General features: G+C 34.2%; 1 protein-coding gene across 1 annotated transcript in view; it reads right to left on the bottom strand.

Annotated features, from left to right (window-relative positions):
* The window catches only part of LOC145277668 (DNA replication complex GINS protein PSF2-like), a 40,192-nt gene that overhangs the window by 2,626 nt on the left and 10,442 nt on the right, over nucleotides 1–27,124 (bottom strand). Inside the window, exons 2-4 of the mRNA XM_080129332.1 lie at nucleotides 18,553–18,667; nucleotides 12,863–12,962; nucleotides 3,635–3,761 (exon numbers count right to left, since the gene is read on the bottom strand). Of these exons, the coding sequence (XP_079985458.1) occupies nucleotides 3,635–3,761; nucleotides 12,863–12,962; nucleotides 18,553–18,667 (342 nt within the window). The remainder of the gene's footprint in view (nucleotides 1–3,634; nucleotides 3,762–12,862; nucleotides 12,963–18,552; nucleotides 18,668–27,124) is intronic.

The following is a 27,124-nucleotide window of genomic DNA, read 5'->3' as shown; positions in this document are numbered from 1 at the left end:
GTCACAGCTGGTGAATTTCAAAAATGCAATCTGGACGTGAAGACACTTTAGAAGAACGATATGCAATAAAATTGTTTTAAATTTGAAAAATGCTACAGAAACGTATGGAATACTTCAGACTGCTTTTGGACCATCTTGCCTGAATTGAGCATCAGTTTTTGAGTGGCATAAGAGATTCAAGGAAAGCAGTGAGTCTGTAAGGAGTAAACAAGTCAGAACACTAAAGTTGATTAACCAAATAAAGAATTTCACGGATAAGGACTGTCGTGTCTATAGAGACAATGAGTGCACAGTTTGATGTCAGTGTAGGAACTGTATACACAATTATTTGCGAGGAACTGAAGATGCGGAAGATTTGCGCAAAGTTTGTTCAAAGAGTGCTCCATCCTTGTTCACAGACTATTTGACTAAGATGAGCATCAAGATAGTTCCTCACCCACCGTATAGTGCAGTCTTTGCTCCCTGTGACTTTTGGTTATTTCCTTAAGCTCAAGGAAAACCTTACAGGTTGTTGTTATGAAACAATCAAGGAAATGAAAGAGGCTGTAGCAAGGGTTATTGCCACACTCACACAAGAGGACTTCCAAGGGGCCTTCCAGAAGTTGTTGAAATGGTACAATAAATGCATTGCAGCTGGAGGAGATTACTTCAAAGGTGACTAGAGTTCCATGTGTGTACTATTAATAAAAATGCTCATACGAAAAAAAGTCTGGAAACTTATTGAAGGCACCTCGTAGCTTAATTTTTTTTTTTTTTTTTTTTTTTTTTACACAGTGATCACCACTTATCAAGGCCCGGAAGCCACTCAGGGATAAGCGTTATTGCAAGTACATTACATTAGTGTGGAGATTTGATGAAGTGTTTACTTAAGGGGGCGGTTCATTAGGAATTTGTTAACGTTGGACTTAAAGACATCCAAGTTGTAGTCCGGTGGGAAGCAGGCAGACGGAACAGAGTTCCACAGGCGTGCAGTTCTAAGAAAGAAGCTTTATTCATGGAATCCACGTTTTGATTTAGGCACAGATATAGAGTGGGGGAAATTTTTCACAGTGGATTCAGCTAGACGGGTGTTTTTCGTGAAAGATTGGCGAGGGGGGACCAGAGATATCAACTGAATCTTCATTAGAAATTACCATTTGCTGTCTTGTCTGCTATTAGTTCAACTTGTTCTGCTCATGCTGTAAAGGTAGATGTCAAGCTAAAAAAAGGTAGGCAGGACAATTATTGGCAGCCTAAAATCGACCACCCTGCCATCTGTCTACAAGCTGTCCAGACTCATTCCGCTGCAGATTCATAGAGAGGCGATAGTGAAAGCAGAGCGTAACACATAGAACAACGAAAATCAACATTCCCTATGTAGACATCAAGAGGTGCTGCAACAACTACCATACTGTAAGAGCTACGCCCCCGTCATAGGCCTCCGACAAACAACACCAGCATCCTTTTGCCTGTGTTGGTAGAATGAGTTTGCCAAAGACAACAACAACAAAACTCTTATAACACAGTAAAATGTCCCGGCAGGCTCTGACTCTCCCCTTCCCAGTTAATGTATTGAATCTTCTTAAACATGATTTATAGCACAAGCTAAATTGTTGTTCTAATGAAAAAGAAAAGAAAAATGATTTGATTATTCTATCTTAACATTTCTTTAACATGGAAGTATCCTTAAATACATAAATATACAGTATACAATATATATATATATATATATATATAAAACATTTTTGCACCAACCTAATTTGAAATAGCCTGGAAAAAATCTATTAACAACAGAAGAAAAATAATTGTACATTTATAAAGAGAAAATATGAAAATTTTGCTTACATTTGAATTTTATTCAAAAAGTCGTAAAATAACTACAATCTTACAAGTTGAAAATGAAGGGAATTTCACACTTTAAACTTGGTTGGTTTGTGATACCTACTTAGACTTGAAAAATCCCAATAGTATCAGTGTTGAAAGGGGTGGAGATGCTTCATACACAAGTTAATATTTAAATTTTTTATCAGTTGTTATTGTATGCAATCTCCTACCAAATTCGATTTTTCTAAATTACCTAAAACAAAAATGTCCCATTTTGTTTAAAGTAAATAATATTTGCTAATAATATACCCTCCCGACTTAATTGTAAATCATGGTCACATACCCATAACAGATCGTAATTTACATACATTAAGCATACCACTACAATATCTAATCTCCATCTTCATTGAATTTTGTGATCACGTCTCGTCTGTGTTTTTTGCTTCTATGCGACTTAATTTTTTTTGTAAAAAAGACAAAAGCATGAAGTACCAAAAAAATAAATTTATTTACAAAATTAAAATCAACCAGAAAGCATTTTGATTTCTTTGGAAATATGCAAATCATTTTAATCTTTTAATAAAAAAAAAAAGAAAAAAAGATTAGTAACTGTTCAAAATGCTAAAGAAATTTGGAAGTGTTTAAATGACTGTCGAATAGAAAATCATTTCAGGCTTTAAAATTCTTATCAAATCCTTATGCAAATATTTTCAAGCTACTTACATTCAATAATTTTATAGATTAAAAGAACATCAAATGAGTTAAAGTTTTATAATAATTTGATTCAATTAATGTTAATACCTAAACAATACTGCTATAATTTAACTTTCAAAATCTCATTAAAAAAAACATTTAAAACAAAATAAAAAAAATAAAAAATATGACAAAAGACTCCTAGGAAATGCTGGTGATAACTCTAGCTTGATGATCGCATTAGTGATTGTTCTACGGTAAAAATATAAATTGTAGGTATAACTCAGTTGTGCTCTGTATGTGTGATACTGTCATAGCTAAAGACCCAAACCACTGCCTTTTGATCGTTGTCAGGCCACGTTTTGGGTGTCCATCTGTTGATATCCAGAGAACTAACTTGCTGACTTCCTCTTCGCTGTGTCTCATGCAGTGACCGGCTACTCTCATCCTTCTCTGCTGTACTTTCAGTGATACTGGTGGTAGGTCACCATTAAGCTGTTGGTTTGCGGTGTGGCTCCTCCATGATGTATTGAGAGCCATCCTGAGCATCCGTGTGTAACAGCCATCCATTTTCTTTTTCAGCGCATTTGTAAGAGTCCATGCCTCAGCACCATAGAGAAGGACTGTTTCTACTGTGGCAACAAAGAGTCTTACTTTCAACTTTTCTAAGACAATGGATGACCAAATTTTTCTCAACTTATGACATGCACTCCATTCCAGTGCTTTTCTCACTTCGAAATCTTTCTCAGTACTCTCTGACTATGCTCCAAAGTACTTGAAGTTTTCGACAACCTTGAACATCAAGTGCTTTCACTGCGATTGGTCAACATGTTTTCTTGGCATTGCAGTACAGACCCACCAATCGTGCTTCCTCCTCCAGTTGCCTTAGGACTTCCTGGGCTTGGCCACTTTCCTCAGTCAGTAATGCAAGGTCATCAGCAAAAATCAAGATCAGTAATAACAATTGGTTGGACATGCTTGCTCTGTGCAGACAAAAACCAAGCTCTTCTCTTCCATTGAGTTTAAAATAAAAAAAAAAACTACAAACACTTGAAATTAGGGATGTACATAATATATTACTGGTAAAAAACTACAAACAAAACCAAAAAAAAACAATTAAATAATCAAGCCGATTTACCTTGGCATGTGTAGATTCACTTTTAATTAATGTGTCAATACTGCTCCGTAGTTTGGCTACACGAAGATCCCAAATGTCTTTGATTAAGGTTTTCACTTCATCGGCTTTCGGTATATCTTCTTGAGCACTAAATGCAAGTAGGAAAGAAATAAATAAAAAAAACTTCTGCTTATAAAAAGTTAGGTTCTTGTCTACAATTCCCCCTACTTTAAAAAAACCAAAATAAACAAAAATCTGTATGATGTATATACCCATGACAAAACAAAAATATCATATTCCAAAAGTCACATAAATTGATCAAGCACTTGTTTTTATAACAAAAAATAATTTTTATGGCATTACAACATAAATCTTGCAAGTTTGAATTATTGTTGTACTATTTTTTATTGTATTTAAAATTGCAGACAATACGGCCACTCTTTGGTTACTCATAAAATTTGATGGAGGAGGATTGGTTGGTTGTTTTTGTTTTACGGCATATCAACCCTTCCCAGGTTATTTAATGCCAAATCCGGTGATTTTGAAGACATTTTTTTAATAGAATATATTTATTTTTTTGCAAGTCGGTTTCTATTTGACCCATAGTTGGGACCCTAACAGGTACTACCACTCCGGGTCGGAGTGGACCTGAGAGCAATGGCAACTAAAGGGTGGCTCCACACTCCCCAAAGCCCACAAGCTGGGGCCTCACCATCAGATATAGTTTAAGGTCATATCCAGGACCGATGGAGGAGGGGGGAGGATTCCGTACAGTAAGTCTTGAAGTATGAAATGTCCAATAATCTTTTTAAGAAAAAAAATCCAATTGTTAAAACTAATTTAATAGCAGATGCATCAGTGTTCTGAAAATGTAAGTTTTTTATAATAATATGCAAAGCAAATTTCACTTTCATAATACATACAGCTTTTTAAAAATTTCACGTTCATAATACACCCAGCTTTTTATAAAGATGAAATTGCATGATTGCTGAAGATGTAAAAAAAAAAAAAAAAATTGAAAATTTAAGATGATGTATAGAAAATGACATTTGAACTAAAATACACTTTATTGGCTTTCAGGCTAAGATCAAAGTATAGTATCTGTCCTATCTAAATATTATGCAATAATATTGTAGGTTCTGTGTTTCAGCTGGAAAAATAGAATAGAAATATTTTTTAAGTGTTGCAGCAATATACAACAGATTAAAAATACAACTGTAAAATTTCTACAGGGGTGAGTGGGTGTGTGTAGTGTGTATGTGTTTATATATATATATATATATATATGCGGTGCCTTTAGTAAGTTTCCAGATTTTTTTGTATGGGCACTTTTACTCAAAGTAAACACATAATACTCTAGTCCCCTTTGAAGTAATCTCCTCTGGCTGCAATGCACTTGTTGTACCGTTCCAACGTTGTAGTATTCCTTGTTGAGTGTCTGTCTAGTGGGAACGTCTTTCTTTCTGATCTTCTCTGAGCACACTTGGGACAAACTTCACGCAAATCTTCCACATCTTAAGTTCCTTGCGAATAATTGTGTGTATAGTTCCCACACTGACATCAAACTGTGCACTTACTGACTCTATAGACACACGACGGCCCTTATCCATGAAATTCTTTATTTGGCCGATCAACTTTAGTGTTCTGACTTCTTTACTCCTCTCACACCTCTCATCATTCGTCACAGACTCCCTGTTATCATTGAATCTCATGCCACTCAAAAACTGATGCTTAATTCATGCTAGATAATCCAAAAGCAGTCTGAAGTATTCCATACGTTTCTTTGGCATTTTTCCAAATTTAAAACAGAATTTTATTGCATATCATTCTTCTAAAATGCTCTCACATTCGGATTGCATTTTTGAAATTCACCAGCTGTGACAATCAGGCTTTAGTAGGGTGTATTCTAATTCCTACTGTAGCTGTTCATTTGAATCTGAAATCATAAAAATTGATCAGTCATCTCATACAATGTATAGCAATAACATACTGAATTTTCAAGAGTCTCCAACAATTTTAAATGTCTGTACAAAAAAGTCTGGAAACTTATTAAAGGCACCTTGTGTGTGTGTGTGTGTATATATATATATATATATAAAATTTTTTTCCCATTTAATAAACTTAGGTTATATCACTCAACATTGTTCGCTTTAAATGGTATATCAACCATTTAATTAATGTCAATTTTAAAGACAAGCTTAGATCAGTTGATCTGAGAGGAAGATTAAATCGGGACAATATAGAGATGTGTTGGTTTAATTAATAACCATAGTTAATTGGGAAGCAAATAAAGTGAATGAACCTTTTCTTCTTTAAATAATTTCATTTGTGGAAGGTATGTCTTGACGATGACAAAGAAACAAATGAATTAACAACGTAACATTTTCTCAGCACACAAGAGACACGTCCCTTTATTTTTAACATCTGTACACAGAAAAGAAAGGGCACTTTGCATTACGTGTCCTCTCATACAAAAATAAAGAGAGATAACTCAGAATGCCTAATTCAAAGTTCATACCATCAGTTAAAGAACAAAGGGAGGCAGCTCCAAGCTATTTACACCATTGGAAATAAGGATCAAAGAGAGACAACTTTTCAGTATTCAAAAATCCACTAGCATTGATATTTTCAACAAGATATGCACAAAACAGGACACTTTGATGGTATGATCACATTGAAAGAGTAGATGAGAGTTCTTGGGTTAGTAGACGTAAAGGTTGAAATAGTGGAGTCAGTGGACAAGGAAAAGTCAATAAAAATATGAGAGGAAGTGATATGGATGGATTTGAGAGAAAGAGAGATCAATAAAGACCTGGAAAGAGATAGGTTAGTTTGGAAATCGATTTTTAAATGGTATTCAACACATGCCAGCATGTAAATGAGATGTTAAATGAAATAGGACACTAAATTATTTTATTTGGGTAAACATCCACAAATATAATTTCAGAAATGTTCGCAGTCATAGAACAAAAAATTATCTTCAGAAACAAAAGTGTTTATAAACAAATATGAAAAAGTTGATGAGAAAATGGGATAAACATTTATATTAAAAATGTTGTTTAGCCAGAAATAAGATTGAAAGGATTAATGTTGGTCTGGCTGACACATTCTAGATTTAAACTGCTTAGAAAAATAGAGGGAGGATGGGTGGATTAAACAAGGAAAAGAGTTATCTACCCTTATTTTTAAACAGTCAGATGGTTATAGTCAGCTAATGTACTTTCTAACTTCCGGCATAGCGCTAACGGAAGTGGTGACAAAGCAAATCCGTTCCTTCACTTGTATTGTTCTTCAGTATTTCTATTGTGAAGCGATTTATTGAAATAAAATATAAGAAAGGACATTACTGAAAAAATATACAATAAAAATTAAAGTTATACAGAAAAAAAGTAACACAATTAGTCTTTATTGAACTTTTAGTAATAAAATTTTAAAAATAAGTTTTTATTTTATTTGAATTTTGAAATTTTATGAGAAATTACATTTATGAAATTATAAGAAGTTGTTTTTTTTTATTTTAAAAATAAGTTTTTTCTTTGAATTCATATAATAAATATATGTTTATGAAAGTATAAAAATAAAATTGAAATCAAAATAACAAATAAAATTATTGAAATAAAAAAAAAAAATTCCAAACATAATTAAAAAAACCAAACAAACTATCCAATACATAATATTCCCAAAATGGTTTTAAAAGATTTTAAAATGTGTTTTCAATAATTATTTAAAAAAAAAAAAAAAAATTTCAATAATTCTTAATTGAAATAAGACCAAAAAAACTTTTCAATGATTATTAAATGAAGACAATGATTGGAGAAACGAAAAAAAAAAAAAAAAAAAAAAAAAAAAAAAAAACACAGACAAGGGAGATAAAAGCGTGGAAGAAAAAAATGAAGGAAACGATTTACCTTATCACAGTTCTGGTAGCAGCGATACCAGAAGTTAGGAAGTATGTTAGCTGACTATAATCTTAAAATCTTGCCTTTCAACACAACACAAATTTAAATAGATTTTAAAATAAGATTTCCACACCTTATTTAAGTCTGCCTAATACATGTAAGTATTAGCATGGTTATTTCTTTATTGTTTTGACTTTAAAACATGTATGCCTTCATTATTAATTTTTTTCTATCCTTCCTTCTGCTCTGTATTTTTATCCACATGCATTCTTGGCAGTCTTTCATTGATAATATTCATATAATTGGCACACTCTAGATTTAAACTGCTTAGCAAATTAGGGGGAGGACAGGGAAGAAAAAGAGTTATCTGCCTCTTAATTTAGATTTAGTATAAAAAAAAAAAAGAAAAAAAAAAAAGAAAAAAAAAGAAAAGAAAAAAAGAAAAGAAAAAAAAGAAAAGAAAAAAAGAAAAAAAAAGAAAAGAAAAAAAAGGAAAAAAAAAAGGTAGTTCTAGACTCCAAGATAAATGCATGTATCTTTATTGCATGATAACCATTACTTTAAATCCTGAGACATCATTAATCTTATTTTCATTCTCCCTTTGCATCTCAATATATATTACTACTATATATTTTAACCACAGTTAAATCATTTCTTCTAATCTAAATAAATAAAAACTAATTAGTTTGCTCCCATTAATATATATTTACATACTTCTTCCTTCTTATGAAAGAGGCACTTATTGTTTGTCTAATTTTAATTTATTTAGTAATTAGAAATTTATTTAAGTTTTACTCATCTATATTTTACATTTATATCTATACTAGACTACCCGTGACCCGCTGGGTCAGTATGTTATATTAGCTATGGAATTAATGTATGAGCGTGACACTTGTGACGTAAAGAAAATAGTTTTTTGTGACATAACAGAAACATTTCTATGAAAGTATATTAAAATGAAAAAAGAATATAGATAGATTTTTATGAGTCGTTCTGTTCATAATTGTTTATTTTTGAAAAAAAAAAAAAACTTACAGCCATTGAATTATAAGTGGTTTACCATATAAATGTGCACTGAACAGATACCATAATACTTAAAGTTAAATTCAAATTTTGATATATCTTTTAATTTAAACATGAAAAAAAAAAACAAAAAAAAAAACAATTGGGACGCAGTAAAACAATACGTTTTATTGTTGCATTGATTATTTATTTGTAACGCAATTATAAATTTTTTGCGGTTATTTATGTTGGTAGTGTAGAAGAAAATGTATGAATATTTTTAAGAAAGGTGTATTAAAAAAAATGGACAATAAATTAAAAAAAGAGGAAGGCGGTGGGTAAATTGCCGTTGTAAAAGGTTTAAGTAGATTTATTTGTAAGAAAATTGCGTTAAAATAACTTAAACGTAATGCGGAAATGAACGATGTAAAAAAAAAAAAAGCAGAAAGTATTAACAATTGTTTATTTGGATGATTTCATATATAGATTAAGTTGATACTTATTTATATTTATTCTGGTGAGAGTGTAGAAATACCTTGTTTAGAACCCAGGCGCAGGATTATCTCCCCTCGATGTGACGACTTTATTAGATCATCCATTTAGGAGAAAGAAAACTGATGTAAAACCTATGCTACTGACTGCATGCGTCATTGCACCAAACTAGTCCCGGTCAACAAACTATGGTGACTATAATAAATAACAAATAATCTGGTTTGCAAACTAAATTGCTTAAGGAGTAGGTAGGGTCTCTGCACTCATCCCCGGTGGGCTTTCCTGAGGCCACAATCCTGTGGGTGAGGACAGCTGATGGTCTACTTGTATTGCATGTCTGGTACTCTGCACAACTACTTGTCCAGCACCCCCTCACTCATCCACTCTTCTCCCCTCATAATGACCCCGCTAATTAATTCCCTAATAGTAGCCCCCTGCTTCAAAGTGGCACTGTGCCTTGTTTGGGGTGAAATTTGAACAAAAAAAAAAAAAAGGGTCTGATTAATACCCAACGTTTACTCTCCTTTGTCTATTAGCGAGGCCCAGAAGTACAATCAGAGACTCATCAGAGTGCTTGGCTTAGTTTTCTAAGACAATGTCGCCCCCCCCCCTCTTAAATAAGTCAACTCTGTGATGCTTGCTTGCCACTCATGACCATGTGATTAGTCTGGACCACTATTGTCTAACAAGTTGAGGGTACAGGTTTTGACAATTTGCCTGCTGTTTCTGACTGACAGTACAGGCGCTCTGTTTGGCAGCACTAAGAGTGACTGTTCTATCATCAGCTGTATACTATTGGAATGGTTGTAGTGTCATGTTAAGCATGGAAAACAGTTCAGCACCTCTCCAACCTAGTTAGGTTCTTTCGGAGTTCTCAGCCAAGAGACTGTAATGAGACTTAAGTATGTCAGTCTGGCCAAGCGGATCTGCAAGTCTATCATTCACCTAGGTAGATGAGTACTATTTGTAAACTAAAAAAATAAAATAAAATAAAAATAAATATTCACTATTTGTTTATTAACTGAACTTCTGGTTTTGATTGATATGAGGACTCTTCATTACAGTGCTGACTCTATTCGACGACGGCCTTAGGTTAGAACATGTGAAACAATCATGGCAGGGGAGTGCATGTATATGTGCCTTTCACAAGGGTTACTACGTCAAACCTGCTATGCTGATTAGATTTCTGAGCTGGATGCTTCAAGCTTCTTTGCTGACTGTGAATCATCTCAGTGGAGTTATAACCAAGATTATACTTTACTGGTTACATATCGAATATTTAATCAATTTGTTTTTTCAGTTTGCTTAAACCATAGACTATTAAACACAACTACAATCCTGTCAGACATGTTGGCCAAAATAATCCAAATCACAAAAGCAATAATGTTCTGTTAGATACCAAGCTATAAGGGTCATTCCTTAAGTAAAGCCTCTTATTTTATTTTTTTACTCAAAAAGTTAAATAGCTACAAAAATGGGAGTGGTATCATTAAACGAGTGACTTTTTGTGCTCCAGAATTTATTTTTTCTACATAGTCATTACTATTCGCAGTGCATTTTTGGCAGGAATTCAACGACACATCTCTGCTTCTGACGCACGTCCATGCTGAACGGCTTGCTTTCTTAAAACCTCACACCATCAATATCTGCAACCGAAGGATGAAACTTTCAGCTCATGAATGTGTAAATTCAATCATCATAACCTGCTACCTCAACTGTTCTACTAAGCTAACAGCTCTCATCCATTCTTTTAACATGGACAGGACTCTACAGACAAATTCATCTTTAGTTGACCTTTGCCAACTAAATATTTTCGTTTACTAGCCAAATAGAAAAGTTACTAACCAAACCCACATGATTTTTAGAATATGATATCTTAGTTCTGTGACGAGTATGTACATCATAAAGATGTTTCTGTGTTTCTTTTTTTTTTTTTTTTTAATAAGTGTAATTCTAAATACACAACGAATTTTATGGCGATACTTGAAGGTATAAACATTCTAGTTTCTTAAGATATTTTTTTAAACAGCCTTTGTTAAAAGAAAGAGTATATTGTTCTATCAAACTTTTATTGTTTAAATAATTTCACTTTGTTTGTTTTATAAAAAAAAAAAAGTTGAAAAGATATTTTTCATTCAGTAGTGAGCTTTGGAAGATTGTCGGTGAAAGAAATACAATCGCCAAAAGATAAGCGTTTCATTATTTCTAGTTGCCATTTTGAAAAATCACTCGCACATGTGACTGTTTCACTTCCAATGTAGAGCTCTGATGGACATTCTCCACCAACTTTTTTTCCACGAATGACGATATAGCTTTATATTCTACAGAAGATTATTGCTTTTGAGTTTTGGATTATTTAGACTAGTGTTCACATCTTGGATATTATTCTAACAATGGTTCAGCCAACATTGATCACAGGATTGTACAAGAGGCATTCAAAAAGTAATGTCTCCTATTTTTATTGTTTTGCTCACATGAAGGTAATCAGTTCTCTCCAACTACAATACCTACGACCAAGTCCCAAAGTGGGATTGAGAAACCAGCGCCCCTGAGAAGGGAACACCCTGACCTGCAAAAAGTGCCTGGGTAGGCCCGGTGGCCTTCTCAGGTAAGAGTGCCTCAGGCGATATGCAATAAACTAACTCCATGTCAAAAAGAGAAAGCAAAGCCTGGGAGGGTGAACCTCCTAGAACTGCACAGCACTAGCAATTACACACAGGGTCCACGTCATTACAGGAATGGCATAATCTGTTGATTTTGTGGGCTGAGGATAAAAATCCCGGGAAGTGCAAATTGAATTGTTATGATGACTGAACTATTTTATCACTTGTTTCCATGTCCATGAAAGCAAGTGATAATAAAAATGGATGCAAGGGCTAAATCAACACCTACGAAAAACAATTTGGAAGTTTTTTTCCTTAAAGCCAATCAATGCATTTTAGTATTTAAAACGAACATTAGATAGAATATGATACAATTACATTTTAGATTTATAAACAGGATCCAATAGAATCCACTAAACACCTATTCGTCCATGTCTTGAGTATTGTCGCCACATCTGTTCTGATGGGATAACCAGTAGTTGTGTCCTCATGGACAAGGTACAAAAAAAAAAAAAAAAAAAAAAGATAGGGGTTGCATTCCAGTTGCTGTTGCAATGTTGCATCCCTGCGATTGTTTTACAAGTCCTTCCCACAGAATGTGTTCCAATAAATTTATTGCACTTGTAAACCTGACAAACCCAACGAGCAGCAAAATCTTACCCCTTAACCGTAGAGGTCCCCTGATGCTGGAAAACCTATTCTAATAACTTTTTTTGTTGGACAACTTTACTTTGAAATTCCATCCCTGCTCATTGTTTCTTCCTAATTGTGTCAACATGCATAAATTTAAAATGTAATGTGAACAAACAACTTGCTGCACAACTCCCCACTTAGGACACAATTCATGAAAGGGAGTGATTTGGATTTAAAACTACTCTATTATGTAGACAATATTAAGGATAAAATGAAATTAACATGATTTAACGAAAAGTCTCCTCTATTAAGAAAGAACGTAATGCTTCAGGTAGCAGTGAAAGTAAATAAATAGTAGCGAGTAAAAAATGTCAGTTGAAGGCTAATTTAAGAATGTTGGGTTATCTAAATATAAAAAAAAGGTTGAAATGAATGCATAATTTCTGGAAGCAATGTATGAGGGTTTAGGCTAATTGGACAGCAGAAGAGAACACATGAAATTTTTGGTTATTATCTTATTGTCTTAATGCGGGGGGGTGGAGTGGAGACTGACTTTATTATGTAGATTGGGTATAAGCGAGAGAAGAGGGTGGGAGTGAGAAAGAAAGAAGTGGACTTACTACTTAAGGAGAAGTTGAGCGACTTCGATGTAATGCGGACATGGCATCTTCGTAAAGAATTTGCTTTCCATTTCTTCTTGCTTTTTCATTTGCAAATCCTCTGGAAGAAAATATATATAGCGTTAAATTGGTAAACTATGAAAAAACAACAGCAACAAAGATTGAGCTTAAGGGAATTATGTAACGTTGTCTGGGAACCAACACACTTTGTGTGCAGTTTCAGTGACAAAGAAGACCAAGACAAAGAATAGAAAATAACTTCGATTTTCTTTTTCTTTGTAGCAACATTTACTTCCTCATTGTTACAGCAGTGACACCACCCACGTGATCTAGAATGTTCTTGGTATATCTCTTGAGATTTTGAACGTTATCTCGTTCCTTGCTCATGTCTCTCTCATGATCGTTCTCTTCTTTAACAGTTTTTTTTTTATCAATGACATCATTTTGCATGGATTTACATACGTGTTATGTTACAATTAAATATTAGAAAATCGTAAAAACTGTAATATAATATCAAAATTAGAATCCTGGTTGGTAAACAATAAAATGATAAGCACACCCTCTCTAAGTCAAGGGGTTTATATGATGTCTATTATGTTTGCTTAACAGGCCTTGTGCTGAGTTCAAGTGACAGGGTTTTCATAGTCATTAATTCTCTCCTGAGAATTAATTATCTGAGCTGGGACCTTTGGTGCTGAAATTGAAGGCTGTATGAAATAAATTTACAAAGAAGTTTTATAAGAAAAAAAAAAAAATTCTTTTTTTAACATTTATGAAGGAGCATTTTCAAGAACTCTAGAGTTGAGATAGATGCTCCGTTGCTAACAGGCACCAGGTTTCAACTTTCATGACCATCACTAATCACGATCAGATCTCAAGGATCAACAAATCTCTTGTAGTGATGAAAAAGAGAAAGAGAGAGATAAACAGAGACATGCATACACAAAGATATTGAGATATTGTTATTTGGCAAGCCTCAGGTGACAAGTTCAGTACTTTTGATCACTAAACAATCTTTGTCTTTTAGTTTATAAAGATACATTTGTTAGCTCTAAGTAAATTTACTGACTTGTCTTCTCAAAACAACAAGGAAGACCGGGTATAAGGCTTTTGAATGTGGGAAGCTCTAGTTCATTCAAAAAGGCCTCTTATTATGCCATACAATTTGCTGGATAGAAACTTTAATCCAAACAATTGTTGGCAGCAAAGCAAAATGAAATTTCATCCTTTAAATCTATCTTTTCAGAAGATAGAATGTTCTAAAATTTTTGACTTACTTCTGTCTCCTTTTACACGAGAGCAATGTCATAATGACCTGGCTAAGAGCGCACACGATCTGCTCCGTTACCCACTAAAACAAGATAGTTGCCCATGCAAAACTAGATGTGTGACCAACTAACATCTCACTACACATATTACCAGTTGTGAGAGAATTAAGTGATGTGAATTCCATCTTTCATGAAACTAAGCAGAAAAGAACAGAAAAATGCTTTTTACAGATCAGAAAGAATTTTGAATTACATCCTATGAAATTATCAAGTAAGCAATATTGCATTTGAAATAAATATCTTAGTACTATATTGAACATCTCATGAAAGTCACCTCATCATCATATCTGATTTAATGCCCATTCTTAAAATATTATGTTTATTAATTTTCAAGTGAGATAATTTCAATGGTAACTTAATATATGATTTTAGCTAGCTAGAAAGAAAGATACACCAACAAGACATAAGAGTTCATAGAGGGAGTGGGAAAGGTGACCTCTCTCTCTCTCTCTGGTTGCCATTAGCAGTGACATTTTTTTTTTTCATTATTCAATGATTCAATATATAACAAATCATTTTGTTTAGAAATATTTTTTCTTATTTTATGGACAAATCCAGGGAGGTAACTCAATAATTCATACTTACTAGATTAATGTTGCAATGCCTATAAATTCTGACTAATCACTTAAAGATGATTTTCTTTATAAAAATAAAACTGCTTGATCAATTTACATGATTTTTGGAATATGATATTTTCGTTGAGACACTGGTACATACATCATATGAATTTTTCTTTTTGTTTTTTAATATATTGGGAATTTTTTACAAGAACCAAAATTTCTTTTAAAACAGTCTCCGACACACAATTGCTTAAGCAAATTTATTTCTTCTTTGTTTTAATTTTTTAGTTTTATTTAAAAAGATAAAAATATAAATTTGTATCACAAATCAGCAAAGGCAACTAGTAATATGTAAAAAAAAGTTGTTGTTTTTTTCATTAAAACAATAACATTTATTTACGGATAATTTCTTGAATAAAATGTGATTGTCATTACACGGCCTGTGCACACATTCATTTTTTTTATATCTTTTTCTTTTTTGCTATGACATCACTTTACACATGGCTCAGCATTTGCATACAGCCTGCATTTGTGCTCTGCTACAATCAGGCCTATACTTTTTCTCTTCACAAGGGGCCCCTTAGAGTTAATAATACCAACAAAATGAAGAAAACAAAACAAAAAAAGTTTACTTTGAAAAAGTTGTCTTAACAAAAAAAAAAAAAAAATCATTTAATAAAAAATTATATAACATAATTCGGTTTTCAAAATTTTCAAATTCACAAAATAATGTTGCCAAAGATGTGATCAAGTTTCTCTATTTGGAGAATTTTTTTTTTCCTTTTAGATATGAAGCCACCAGATGGATATTTTTTTTTTTTAAATTACATTTTCACCCCAAACAAAGCACATTGCCATTTTGATGTAGGGGGCTACCATCAGGGACATAAGCTACAGGGGTACTATGTGGAGAGTTGGGCAGCAAGATGTCGGTTCACGTTACACTTGAACTTCTGCATGTCAGTACAGTTGAGGAAGCAGGAACCCGGAAGGGAATTCTAAAGCCTAGCGGTTCTGGGGAAGAAACTACTGGAGTAGAAGACCCTCTTACATCTAGGGATCTCAACTGTGAAAGGGTGGGATTTTGCTGATTGTCGGGTTTGTCGGAGGTATTTACGTCGAGAGGGTACAAGTGCTTGCAGTTCGTCAGAGCATTCACCGTTAAAGTACTTGTAGAACAGGCAGAGGGATGCTACATTTCGTCGATGGGACAGAGGCTGAAGCTTAGATGACAGTTCAGGACCTATTAGGTTGGCGACTCTCTTTTGAACCTTGTCTAGGAGTGAGAGACTAGTAGCAGATGCACCGGCCCAAATATGACAACAGTACTCCATACATGGGCGAAAGGTGGCCTTATAGAGGTACAGGATACTTTCGGGCGTTAGTAGCTTTCTAGCACAATAGAGAGAACCTACCTTTTTCGCAGCAGTCCTGGCAATGCTCTCATTGTAATTTTTCCAACTCCTGTTTCCTGTGAACGTTAGGCCGAGGAGTTTAAAAGATGTACTTTCAGATAAAGAGTCTTTGGCCATTGCTATTGGTGGTAGAGAAAGTTTTTTGTAGTTATTGAAGGAAACAAGTTTAGTCTTGGCAGCATTGATTATGACCCTCCATTTTTGTCCCCATTCCACTACAAATTGGAGGTTGTCTTCTAGTGTTTCTGCCATTTCTTTAGATATGTGTTCATTTGTTTTCCTGTCGTGTCTGTTATAGAGCGTGGTGTCATCAGCATATATACCCATACAGACAATTTTGTCAGGGAGGTCATTTATGAATATTAGGAATAATAGAGGTCCAAGGATAGACACCTGAGGCACTCCTGCATTTATATCATACTAGCGAGGGGTACCCGGCATTGCCCGGGTGTTTGGGGGTGTTAAAAAAAAAAAAGTAAGTATGAGGATCAAACCCGAACCGTTGAGGCAAAGTTGTGAAAAGAAAAACAAAAAACGTGCGACGTTAACCATTGCCCCACCGCGACATGCTTACGGAAACACGTTTGAATTTATTTAATTACTTGGATTTAGTAGGTGCTCGTTTTAATGAGTTAATGAGGTCAACTTTGACTGCCGGATTTCATTTACTGCTGAACGCTTTTTTTCCTCGCCCCCAAGATGTTATAGGAAAAAGACTAACCCACATGCGGTGAGCGACAAATATTGAATATTTATCTTCCCGAAATCGAGCAAATTAAATAGACAGGCGAGCTTCGTTGTTAACTGTGAGATATTACAATTTATATGTGATATAAAAAGTTTTAAAAAGTTGCAAAGCGAGCGAGCGCTTCTCTGAAAGAAGTCTTTTGTAGACACACATAAAAAGCGAACACACATACATACATTTTCGCTTTTATATTTATAGATTGTTTAGATGTACGACCATTGAGGACAACCTGGATTTTTCTCTCATCTAAGAAGGATTTAATTATGTTAAATATTCTTCCAGTGATACCGTATGATCTGATTTTCCTGAGAAGACCTTCATGCCATACCCTGCCAAAAGCCTTAGATATATCTAGAGCTACTGCTCTACCCTTCCCTGCTTTGTCAAGTGAATGATATATATGCTGAGATTACAGTTAGGATGTCTGCCGTGGAATGGGCTTGCCTAAATCCATATTGTTGGTCGGTCAGATGTTTAGCATCTGTAAGGTGATGGACTAGAGCTTGATTAATTATGGACTCAAATATTTTGGCAAAAAGTGGGAGGAGACTAATGGGGCGGTAATTTACTGTGTCAGTTCTTTCGCCAGAATTCTTGAAAACTGGTACCACAGAAGCAGTTTTCCAACAGGCAGGAAAGCAAGATTCATTAAGGCATTTATTGTAAAGTTTGGAGAGAACTGGAGCTACTTCGACAGAGCACTTTTTTAATAGCACAGCCGGGATGAGATCAGGTCCACATGCTTTTGAAGTGTCAAGATTTTTCATGATAGCATGCACCTGAGAAGGGGTGATTTTCAGATCGTCTAGTGTGGTGTCTGTTTGCAAAGGAAAGTCAGGGAGGGGGTGGTTAGCAGGGTCCAGTGTGGAGTTGGAGGCAAACCGATTGGCAAGCATGTTAGCCTTCTCGGTTGCTGAGCAAACAACCTTGGAATTGTTGATTGCCCATTATTTACTACATTGTTGTAGATTTTCCAGAAGTCATGGTTTTCTAATTTCTGTGCTTCGATGTGTTTTTTGGTGGTTTCAGTAAATTCTCTCTTAGCTGTCGCTATTACTTTCTTACGGTTACTTCTGGCTTCTATGTACTTCTGCCTGTTTGAACTGGACTTATGCCGGTTAAATCTGCGATACGCATGCTGCCTTTGCGCGATGGCAGCTGCACAAGTAGAAGTAAACCATTGGGGAGAGTGGGGTTTGCTATAAAACTTGTGCGTGGGAACATGAGCTTCAATTGCTGTTTTGAACCACTCAGTCATCTCATGTGTGCACTGTTCAACAGGAAGTGAAAAGATATTTTGCCATGGGGCGTCTCTGATGAGATCCCTGATGGCTTTCCAGTCAGCCTATTTATAATATCTCGTTTTGAGCAATGGCTCTTTCATTTTGGCTCTAGAATTTAGGGCGATTTCAACTATTATCACTACATATTAGAAAATTCAACATATTAAAAAATAATTGAAAATAATTTTCTTTAGGATTTTTTTTGGATTTATTTTAATTTTCCCTCATTTTTAGAACCCCACTCTAAAAAAAGTAAAAGTCGTTTTAAAGCGATTTATTTTTATTCAAACAAAAGTTCCTAAAATCAATATTGCCTCCAAAAGCATAAATCCTACAAGTAATAATTTATTACTTACCCACATTCATCCAATCTGGAGGCAGAATACGTGCACGTCGCCTTTGTTTGAAATTAACAGCTAGCCACATTGGAACAATTGTTGGCATACCAGCTTCAAAAGGGCCAAATTCTCCCTGAGAAAAAAAAAAAAAAAAAAAAAAAAGGAACAAAAAGAAAACAGTATTTGTAGAATTAGGATAATATTGTACACCTTTTATACTTTTGACAATTTTTTCAAGACGAGATTTAATTATTAACATGATGTGTTTTGGACTTTTGTTCATCTTTCCATTTTCACAATGTTTTCATTGTTGTACTCCTGGATAATGAATGGAAATTTCACACTTAATCCACTTAATTCCAGATTCAATAATATCCAGTACAAGTTTTCTTAAGTTTCTTCATCAGGGATTCAACTCACAACTTCTAGATAGAATTCACTCTAAAATAATCATAAATAATGCTGTTATTCTTTTGGCCAGTAGGACAATCTAAGATACTGCTTTGAGGGTATATATACAGAATAAGGAATGCTATCATCAGAATTTTCCAGACAGTTTGGTAAAATGCTGGAAGGTGCCGAATGAAAGTTTTGGCATTTATTTTTTCCCACACTAATGCTTAACTAATTTTTTCAATGAAAATTATTTGTTATTATGAGAAATTAATTGAAAAAAAATAAAAACAGTATTCTTTTTGTTGTTTAGAAAATACAATGAATAATTATTGGATAATTTTTATGAAGTTTTAAGAAAATTAAAATTCACAGCAAAAAAAAAAAAAAATCATTCATAATGGAAGTTTCATGAATAAATATTTTCTTGATAATTTGATGGCAAACAATTTCGAATTTTAAAAAATGATTATGTTCCTATTTACAATGTCTCCCCACGGGACAGAGTTAGACACCAGAAAACTAAAAATTGTCTCAGTCATGAAGGATTGCTCCTCCACTGAGAGAGAACAAGAAATTGAAGTGCATCATCTGATAATTTTAATGATAAACCACTGATAACAAATAAGTGTTTTCTTAAAAGAAGTTAGATGGTGTGATTTAATTTGCTCAGTGTTTTGGCACCTTGCAGCATTTTAAGTAAACTGCCCAAAAAGCATGGTCCTTCTGTATAAGTACCATTTTGAGCTATAAACCTAAAATCTATTATATTGGTTAAATAAAGAAAGTCTTGCAGTAGAAAGTTTGAAAATAAAGGGAGAGGGAGACTTCTTTTATTTCAGATGGCAGGGGTTGTGAGTGGCAACTGCCTTACAATTTTGCTTCCCCCATAACATGTAAAAATTTTTGGCACCTTTTTGTTTTATTTTTACTCATGTGGCAGAAGAGAAGCGCATGTGTGTACATATATATATATGGCCCATTCCATGTCAAATCGACAAGGGGTTAAACCATATCTGACATGGATTTTTTTCAAATTTGTTACACTTATAGATCTCCATGAAAGAAATTGAATGGCACTTGTTACACATCTCAAGATATGACCTTGACCTTTTTACAAGATCAAATTTTAAAAAGTTGACCTTGACCTTAACTTTTCACCTGAATTATCTAAAAAAATCTTACATGTATTTCAATCTTGAATTTGTGTGTCTTGTTCCAAGACAGACTCAACTGGGAAAGTGGTTTCAATAATACTAATTTTTTATAATCTTTTATTGCTTTTTATCTTTACCCATCCCCTACTATATATTTAGAACTTGTTTTTATAACCAGTAAACAAGCAGCAGCCTCAACCAGAAAACAAACAGATTTCAAAAATCAAAGCAATGTTGTCACCAAAGTTTGTCTGGCATAGAGGTGATAAAACTTTCACTCAGTCCATTAACTTATTGAAAAACCAAAGTATTTTTTAATACCTTTTAACACTTTCTTGTCAGATTTGTCAATGCTGAAGGACTGGACAAAACCCTAAAGGTCATGTTTTATGTTTTTTTTTTTTTTATACAGCTAAAATACATCCACATCACATTTTTATGTCATTAGGTTTTACTTTTACTGGTAGCTTAAAAATAAATATTCTTCACTTTATCTTTTAGTATCAGCAATAGAAAAGAGTAACATTTTTTGGAATGGCATATTAGACTAAAAGTTTTCTGATTCTGATACCTTAAAAAGTTCCGGATTTCCAGATTCCGAATAACTGTCCCAACACTAATTAGATCACTTTTTTCCATAACAAAATCTGTGTTGCATTAAAAAAAACATGAAGAAAATTCAGTTTCATCAACAGAAATTTTTTATATAGATTTTGTGACCATGGTTTCATGTATATATTAATCAGCATTAAAACAGCATTACAAAGATATCAGACATGACCATATTGTGAAATATCAAAATGTTTTTATATGAAGTAGCAGATACTACATTCCACCATTTTGAATTTAGCCCATTTCTTAAAAACGCTTGTAGGAATGGTTCTAGTGGAAAAGCCATCATGAAATTTGGAATATATACTGTGATAAGCTAGACAAATCTTTTGTCAAAATTACAAAAAAATTAAAATGACCTTTTTTGAGATAATTCAGGTAAAAGGTCAAGGTCATCTTTTTTAATTTGAAAAAAATATCCCCAGATAAAATTGTAGATCTATCCAAGTACTTTAGAATGATATATGAATGAACTTTGTAGGCCCATAAATAACAGAGATATCCTCTTTTAAAGTTGGTCACCTCCCCATAAAAATTCACCTTTTTGTAAAAAGGTCAAGGTCATATCTCAGGAACCCCTTGACCTTGAGATGTGTAACAGGTGCCATTCAATTCCTTTCTTGGAGATCTATAAGTGTAGCAAATTTGAAAAAAATCCTTGTCAGACATGGTTTAACCCCTTGTCGATTTGACATCGAATGAGCCATATATATATATATATAAAAGTGAAATTGTGTGTGTGTGTGTGTGTGTGTGTGTGTGTCTGTCTGTACATTACTCTTCCAAACTACTCTGTCAATTTTCAGTCTACAGACCCGAGATATAACATAAGGGATATTGAGATTTGGAAAATCTTTTGAATCGGTTTTCGGACAGAAATTTAGTTGTCATCGGGTCAAAGTTCAACAATTTGACCTTTGAAAACTCTACCAAACGCCTCAACCAATTTTTGGTCTAAACACTTGAAATTTTCGATGTAGGTTACTTGGATGGATCAATTTTTTAAATTTGATTTGAGCCCAAAACAATAAATGTTAAGGGGTCAAAATTAGGGTCAAAGTTAAAAAATAAATAAAGTTATGAACAGTACATAGGCCCAAGCAAAGCCGGACTGAACTGCTAGTATATATATATATATATATATATATATATATATATATATATATATATATATGCATACACACACAATCACACATTGGAAATTATTAAGCAGAAATTGTATACTGTTAAATCATGAAATTGAGTTCCTCGGGTTGTGTGAATAATCTGTTGATCCATTCATTATAAAATGATGTGGGATGCAATGAAATACAAACTCCACTAGAGGATGACCTCCAATCTGTAGTGGAATGGGGACATAAATGGATGGTCACATTCAATGCTGCCAAGACCAAACTGGTTTCCTTCAATAACTACAAGAAACCTTCTCTGCCACCAATAGCAATGGCCAGTGACTCCCTGTCTGAGGGTACATCTTTCAAACTGCTTGGCCTAATGTTCACAGGAAACATGAGCTGGAACAATTATATTGAAAACATTGCCAGGGCCGCTGCAAAAAAGGTAGGCTCTCTCTACCGTGCTAGAAAACTACTGACACCTGAAAGTATCCTGTATCTCTATAAGGCCACCATTCGCCCACGTATGGATTATTGTCGTCACATCTGGGCTGGTGCGTCTACTACTAGTCTCTCGATCCTAGACAAGGTTAAAAAAAGAGTTGCCAACCTGATAGGCCCTGAACTGGCATCTAAGCTTCAGCCTCTGTCCCATCGACGAAACGTGGCATCCCTCTGCTTGTTCTACAAGTATTTTAATAGTGAATGCTCTGACGAACTGCAGACACTTGTGCCCCCACGACGCAGACACCCTCGACAAACCCGACAGGCAGCTAAATCCCACCTCCACACAGTAGAGATCCGTAGATGTAAAAGATCTTTCTACTCCAGTAGTTTCTTCCCCAGAACCGCTAGACTCTGGAATTCCATTCCAGGATCCTGCTTCCCTAACTGTACTGACATGCAGAAGTTCAAGTGCAACGTGAACCGACATCTTGCTGCCCAAATCCCTACATAGTGCCCCAGTAGTTGCTGACCCTGATAGTAGCCCCCTACACCTGAGTGGCAATGTGCCTTGTTTGGGGTGAAATGTAAAAAAAAAAAAAAAAAAAAAAAAAGTAAAACTTTAAATCAAATGATCTAATAAAATATGTGAAGCTTTCAGATTTTGTTTTGCAACTAACAAAAAACATTCCCGCATATATGCAGTAACAAGTTTAGCATATAGCCGCTGATGATTTCTAGTACTAAACGACAACTGACACACATGTACATACACAATGTATAGGATGGTGTAATGAGAGTAGTGTCAGGAATGTAGCTATAGTGCAGACTAAAGGGGGTGATTAATGACATATATACATGACAAAAACAATAACAATTTAGGAAGGTAATGGGAGAAAAGTAGTTATGTAATGAAGGAAGAGTTAACTTTTAAGTCTGTTGTTGATGGAAGGTTTGCGTTTTGAGATGAGAAATCCGAAACCCTTAGGTTACAAAGGTTTTTTTTTTTAATTCCATTTTCATTCCAAACAAGGCACAGTGTCACTTTGATGTAGGGGGCTACTATCGGGGACATAAGTTGCAGAGATATTATGTAGGGAGTTGAGCAGCAAGATTTCTGTTCACATTACACTGGAACTTCTGCATGTCAGTACAGTTGGAAAAAACAGAAACCCAGAAGGGAGTTCCAGAGTCTAGCAATTCTGGGGAAGAAACTATTAGAGTAGAAGGTTTTCTTACATCTAGAGATCTCTACTGTGTAGGGGTGGGATTTTGCTGATTGTCGGATTTGTCAGAGGTATTTACGTCGAGGAGGTACAAGGGCTTGTAGTTCGTCAGAACATTCACCATTAAAATACTTGTAGAACAGGCAGAGGGATGCAACATTTCGTCGATGGAACAGAGGTTGAAGCCTAGATGACAGTTTAGGCCCTATCAGGTTGATGACTCTCTTTTGAACCCTGTCCAGGAGCGAGAAACTAGTAGCAGATGCACCAGCCTTGCATGAAGTAATGTGTTTGTAGAAGAAGGAGATATGTGTGTTCAAAGGTTCCTTGATGCATAAGTGCAAATGTCTGGTGGCGCTGCCTCTGTAAGAGTTATTACACTTAGCATGTTGTAAATTATAGACAACATTGGTGCGTAAGCATAATTCATAGTTTAGGCAATTAGTGATGGAGCAGGTGTGTTAGTGGTGTGTTTTTTTGTTTTTTTTTAGATGTGTTGTTGTAAGGAGGTACCAGTATAAATGAGTTAGATGTCTGACTTCTCACTATGAATGGTGTTGCAGATTGTGGTGGAGATTCTGTCATATAAGAAAGGTAGTTTAAGGAAACAGGTTGTAGGATGTAAGATTAGTAGGACAACCATATATAATCGTGATTCATCAATTTTTAGGATCCTGATTGCAGGTGTCACAATTTTATTGAAGTTGAAAGTAGGAGTGTATCCTCAGGACCATAAAAAGGTAAATTTAACGAGATCGCTGATTAATAGAAAGATTTCACCTATCCACATCCTTACATAAAGAAAAACAAAAATGAAACCTGGAAAATAACGACAAAGAACACAAAATCACAGTATTAACATGAAATAAACAACATTTATTTACATGTTAAGAATATTAGTTTAAATCATTCTAACGTAATTTTTTTCTTGTGTGGAATGTTCATAATGAAGGATTACCGAAGTGAGAATTTTATGAGAATAAGGTTTGAAATTGATTTCTTTTATGATCAGAATGCCACACATGGGCTTAAAGGTTCATTTGGCTATTTTTGAGAAGAACAGTCCAAAAATCCATATAAGTGAATACATAGGTGTGTGTGTGTGTGTGTGTGTGTGTGTGTGTTCATATCACAAGAATAGTAGTTCGAAATAAAATTGTTTAAATGAAAATTTAAAGTTTCGTTCGATGTGGTAACTTTCCATGATTGGAATTAAAGTTCATGTACATAGCATGTAATATCAGGATGGGTGTTTTAACGTCTCCCGGTGACGGAATTATCCTGAACATGTGCTGTTCTTGAGAAATCGAAGAGGAAACTGATTTGACTTTTGGCGGGCAAATTTTTATATACAGGCCTTCTTGAACATTCCAGCCTGTTCACTGTATTTTTACGCGAGGGAGCGTAACATAGTTCCTTTTATTTTATGCATGCGGTGGTCACATCACGGCATCATGTACCTACGCATTCTTCACACGTGTGGGCATTCAAGCAGTGATCGCTGTGAAATTTATTCCGGCTGGGCATTGCGATTGCTATAAGGTCTAAGACAGGGTGTGGTGTCTGCATTGTTTTTTTATTGTTGAGGTTCGATATGGCTGAAGTAGGATAACCATTGATAGAAAGAGTTTGATAGAAGTTTGTGGTGCGTTTGATTTTGTCAGCAGTTTTGGAGCACTTGTTCTGTAAGTAATTTCCGTATATGAGTAACAGAGTTTGTCTTTAAGTGAATCTAAAGCTGATAAAAAGGGCCCTACGGGAAAGTTTCCTGTAGAATTCAGTATGTATGGAGTCATTTGTATCGATGGCGAGGTTGAAATTGAGGAATGAGAGTGAACAGAAAGTGTCAGGGCGTTCTGTAGTAAAGTGTAGATGGGGACCTTGGTTATTAAAAATATTTATGGCCTCTTTGCAGGAAATGGGTAATAATGATGATGTCATCAATATATCTAGTGAAAAGAGTGTGTGAGTTGCAGGTGTCAAGATCTTGCCTTTCAAGCCTGCCATGTAAGTGACGGCTAGGAGGCTAGACCCAATAGGCAAGCCCTATATATATATATGTTTGTAATATACTGAGTTTTACTGGGTTTGTATAATTCAGTACATTTTTACATACCAATAAGTTTTAAGCCAAAGAGAGATAACTTAAGTAAACTACAAAATTATCATATTTCAGAATTGAGCATTGATATACTGTATTAACAAAACCAAGACTTCAAAAAAGGAATTGATAGCAACAAAAAGTGTATTTTATTGTAAGTTACAATTGTTTCAATACCAGTTGGAAAATTTTCACATAACCAGCATTGCTTCATTTTCGTTAAGAGAATTTTCTTTAAACAATGTTCTATTGTCAAAGTGTTTTTTATTCAAGAAGTCTGAAGAAATGCTAGTTATGTGAAAATTTTCAAAAGCCATAATGCTTGAAATTGTCCAACTGGTATTGAAACAATTGTAACTTACAATGAAATACACTTTTGTTGCTATCAATTCCTTTTTTGAAATCTTGGTTTTGTTAATACAGTGTATATATATATATATATATATATATATATATATATATATATATATATATAAGTTTAGTGGTTAAATTTAAATTCTGAAAATCAAAATATAGATACATGTATTCGAGTTAAGAATTTATTGTTTGACAAAAGGAATATATAGAAGGGGTTATATTAATTTCCTTAATCCATGGATTTTCAATAATGGCTCATATCATCAGAGGAAATGAAATGCGGTTAGCAAAATGTTCAACTGTGAAAAGACATGTATTTTGCTTTTTAGCACAAATATTGAAAATAGTTTTGGGTGATGAATGATAGTTATATGAAAATAATTATTGGAAGAGGGAATTTCATACAACCTGGGCAGTCCATTATCGGAAGGAGTATAATGTACTCTGGGGTTTTATTTCCAAGTAGGCAGAATATTGGTCTAGGGGAGAAGGCAGTAATCCCATATAACAAAAATGTGTGGTTGCTCCTTATTGATATTCTGAAAGGTATACGGGACGGCCATATTCGTTGATGTGTTGAATGCATTTTGGTTTATGTAATATTGCATATATTCCCATGGATGATGAAATTATATATGCATGTCTATGGTGCAATGAACCTCGATAATCAATAATGGTCTTGGTAGCAAAATATTCTGAGAGATGATTTTTAGAAGCGATGTGTTGGACAAATAGCTTCTAATAGGAGACTGATACTTGGTAAACTGCCGGTCAGCTTTATTGTTGAGAATGGGTGAGGGAAGCCTTTTAGATAAGTATTTGATGAAACTACAAGTAAGTACTTGGTAATAAATAGTGAAGCAGAGGGAAGAGGGAATTTTTTTTAACATGTTTTATTAACTACTTTTTCTTATTATAAGTTCTATTTCCTATTTGGTTTTATCGAGTTTTTACATCTGGTTGAGATTACTTTATAAATATTAACTCTTCAATATTTATAATATACTTTAGTTTTGCCATCTTAGATTATTTTCATAAACTTAACTGTAATTCTTATTTCATTTACACACACACACACACACACTAGCAAGCCGCCTGGTGTTGCCGGGTCATAAAACATTTTAAATTATACAAATTTCGTATTATTATTATAGAGCCAATTCTCTATTGCTAATTATATTGTAC

The sequence above is a fragment of the Euprymna scolopes genome, chromosome 6, assembly GCF_053919585.1.
Source record: "Euprymna scolopes isolate OS-2025 chromosome 6, ASM5391958v1, whole genome shotgun sequence".
Lineage (NCBI taxonomy): Eukaryota > Metazoa > Mollusca > Cephalopoda > Sepiida > Sepiolidae > Euprymna > Euprymna scolopes.
Note: the sequence above shows the minus strand (reverse complement) of the source record. Positions and strands in the feature narration are given on the sequence as shown.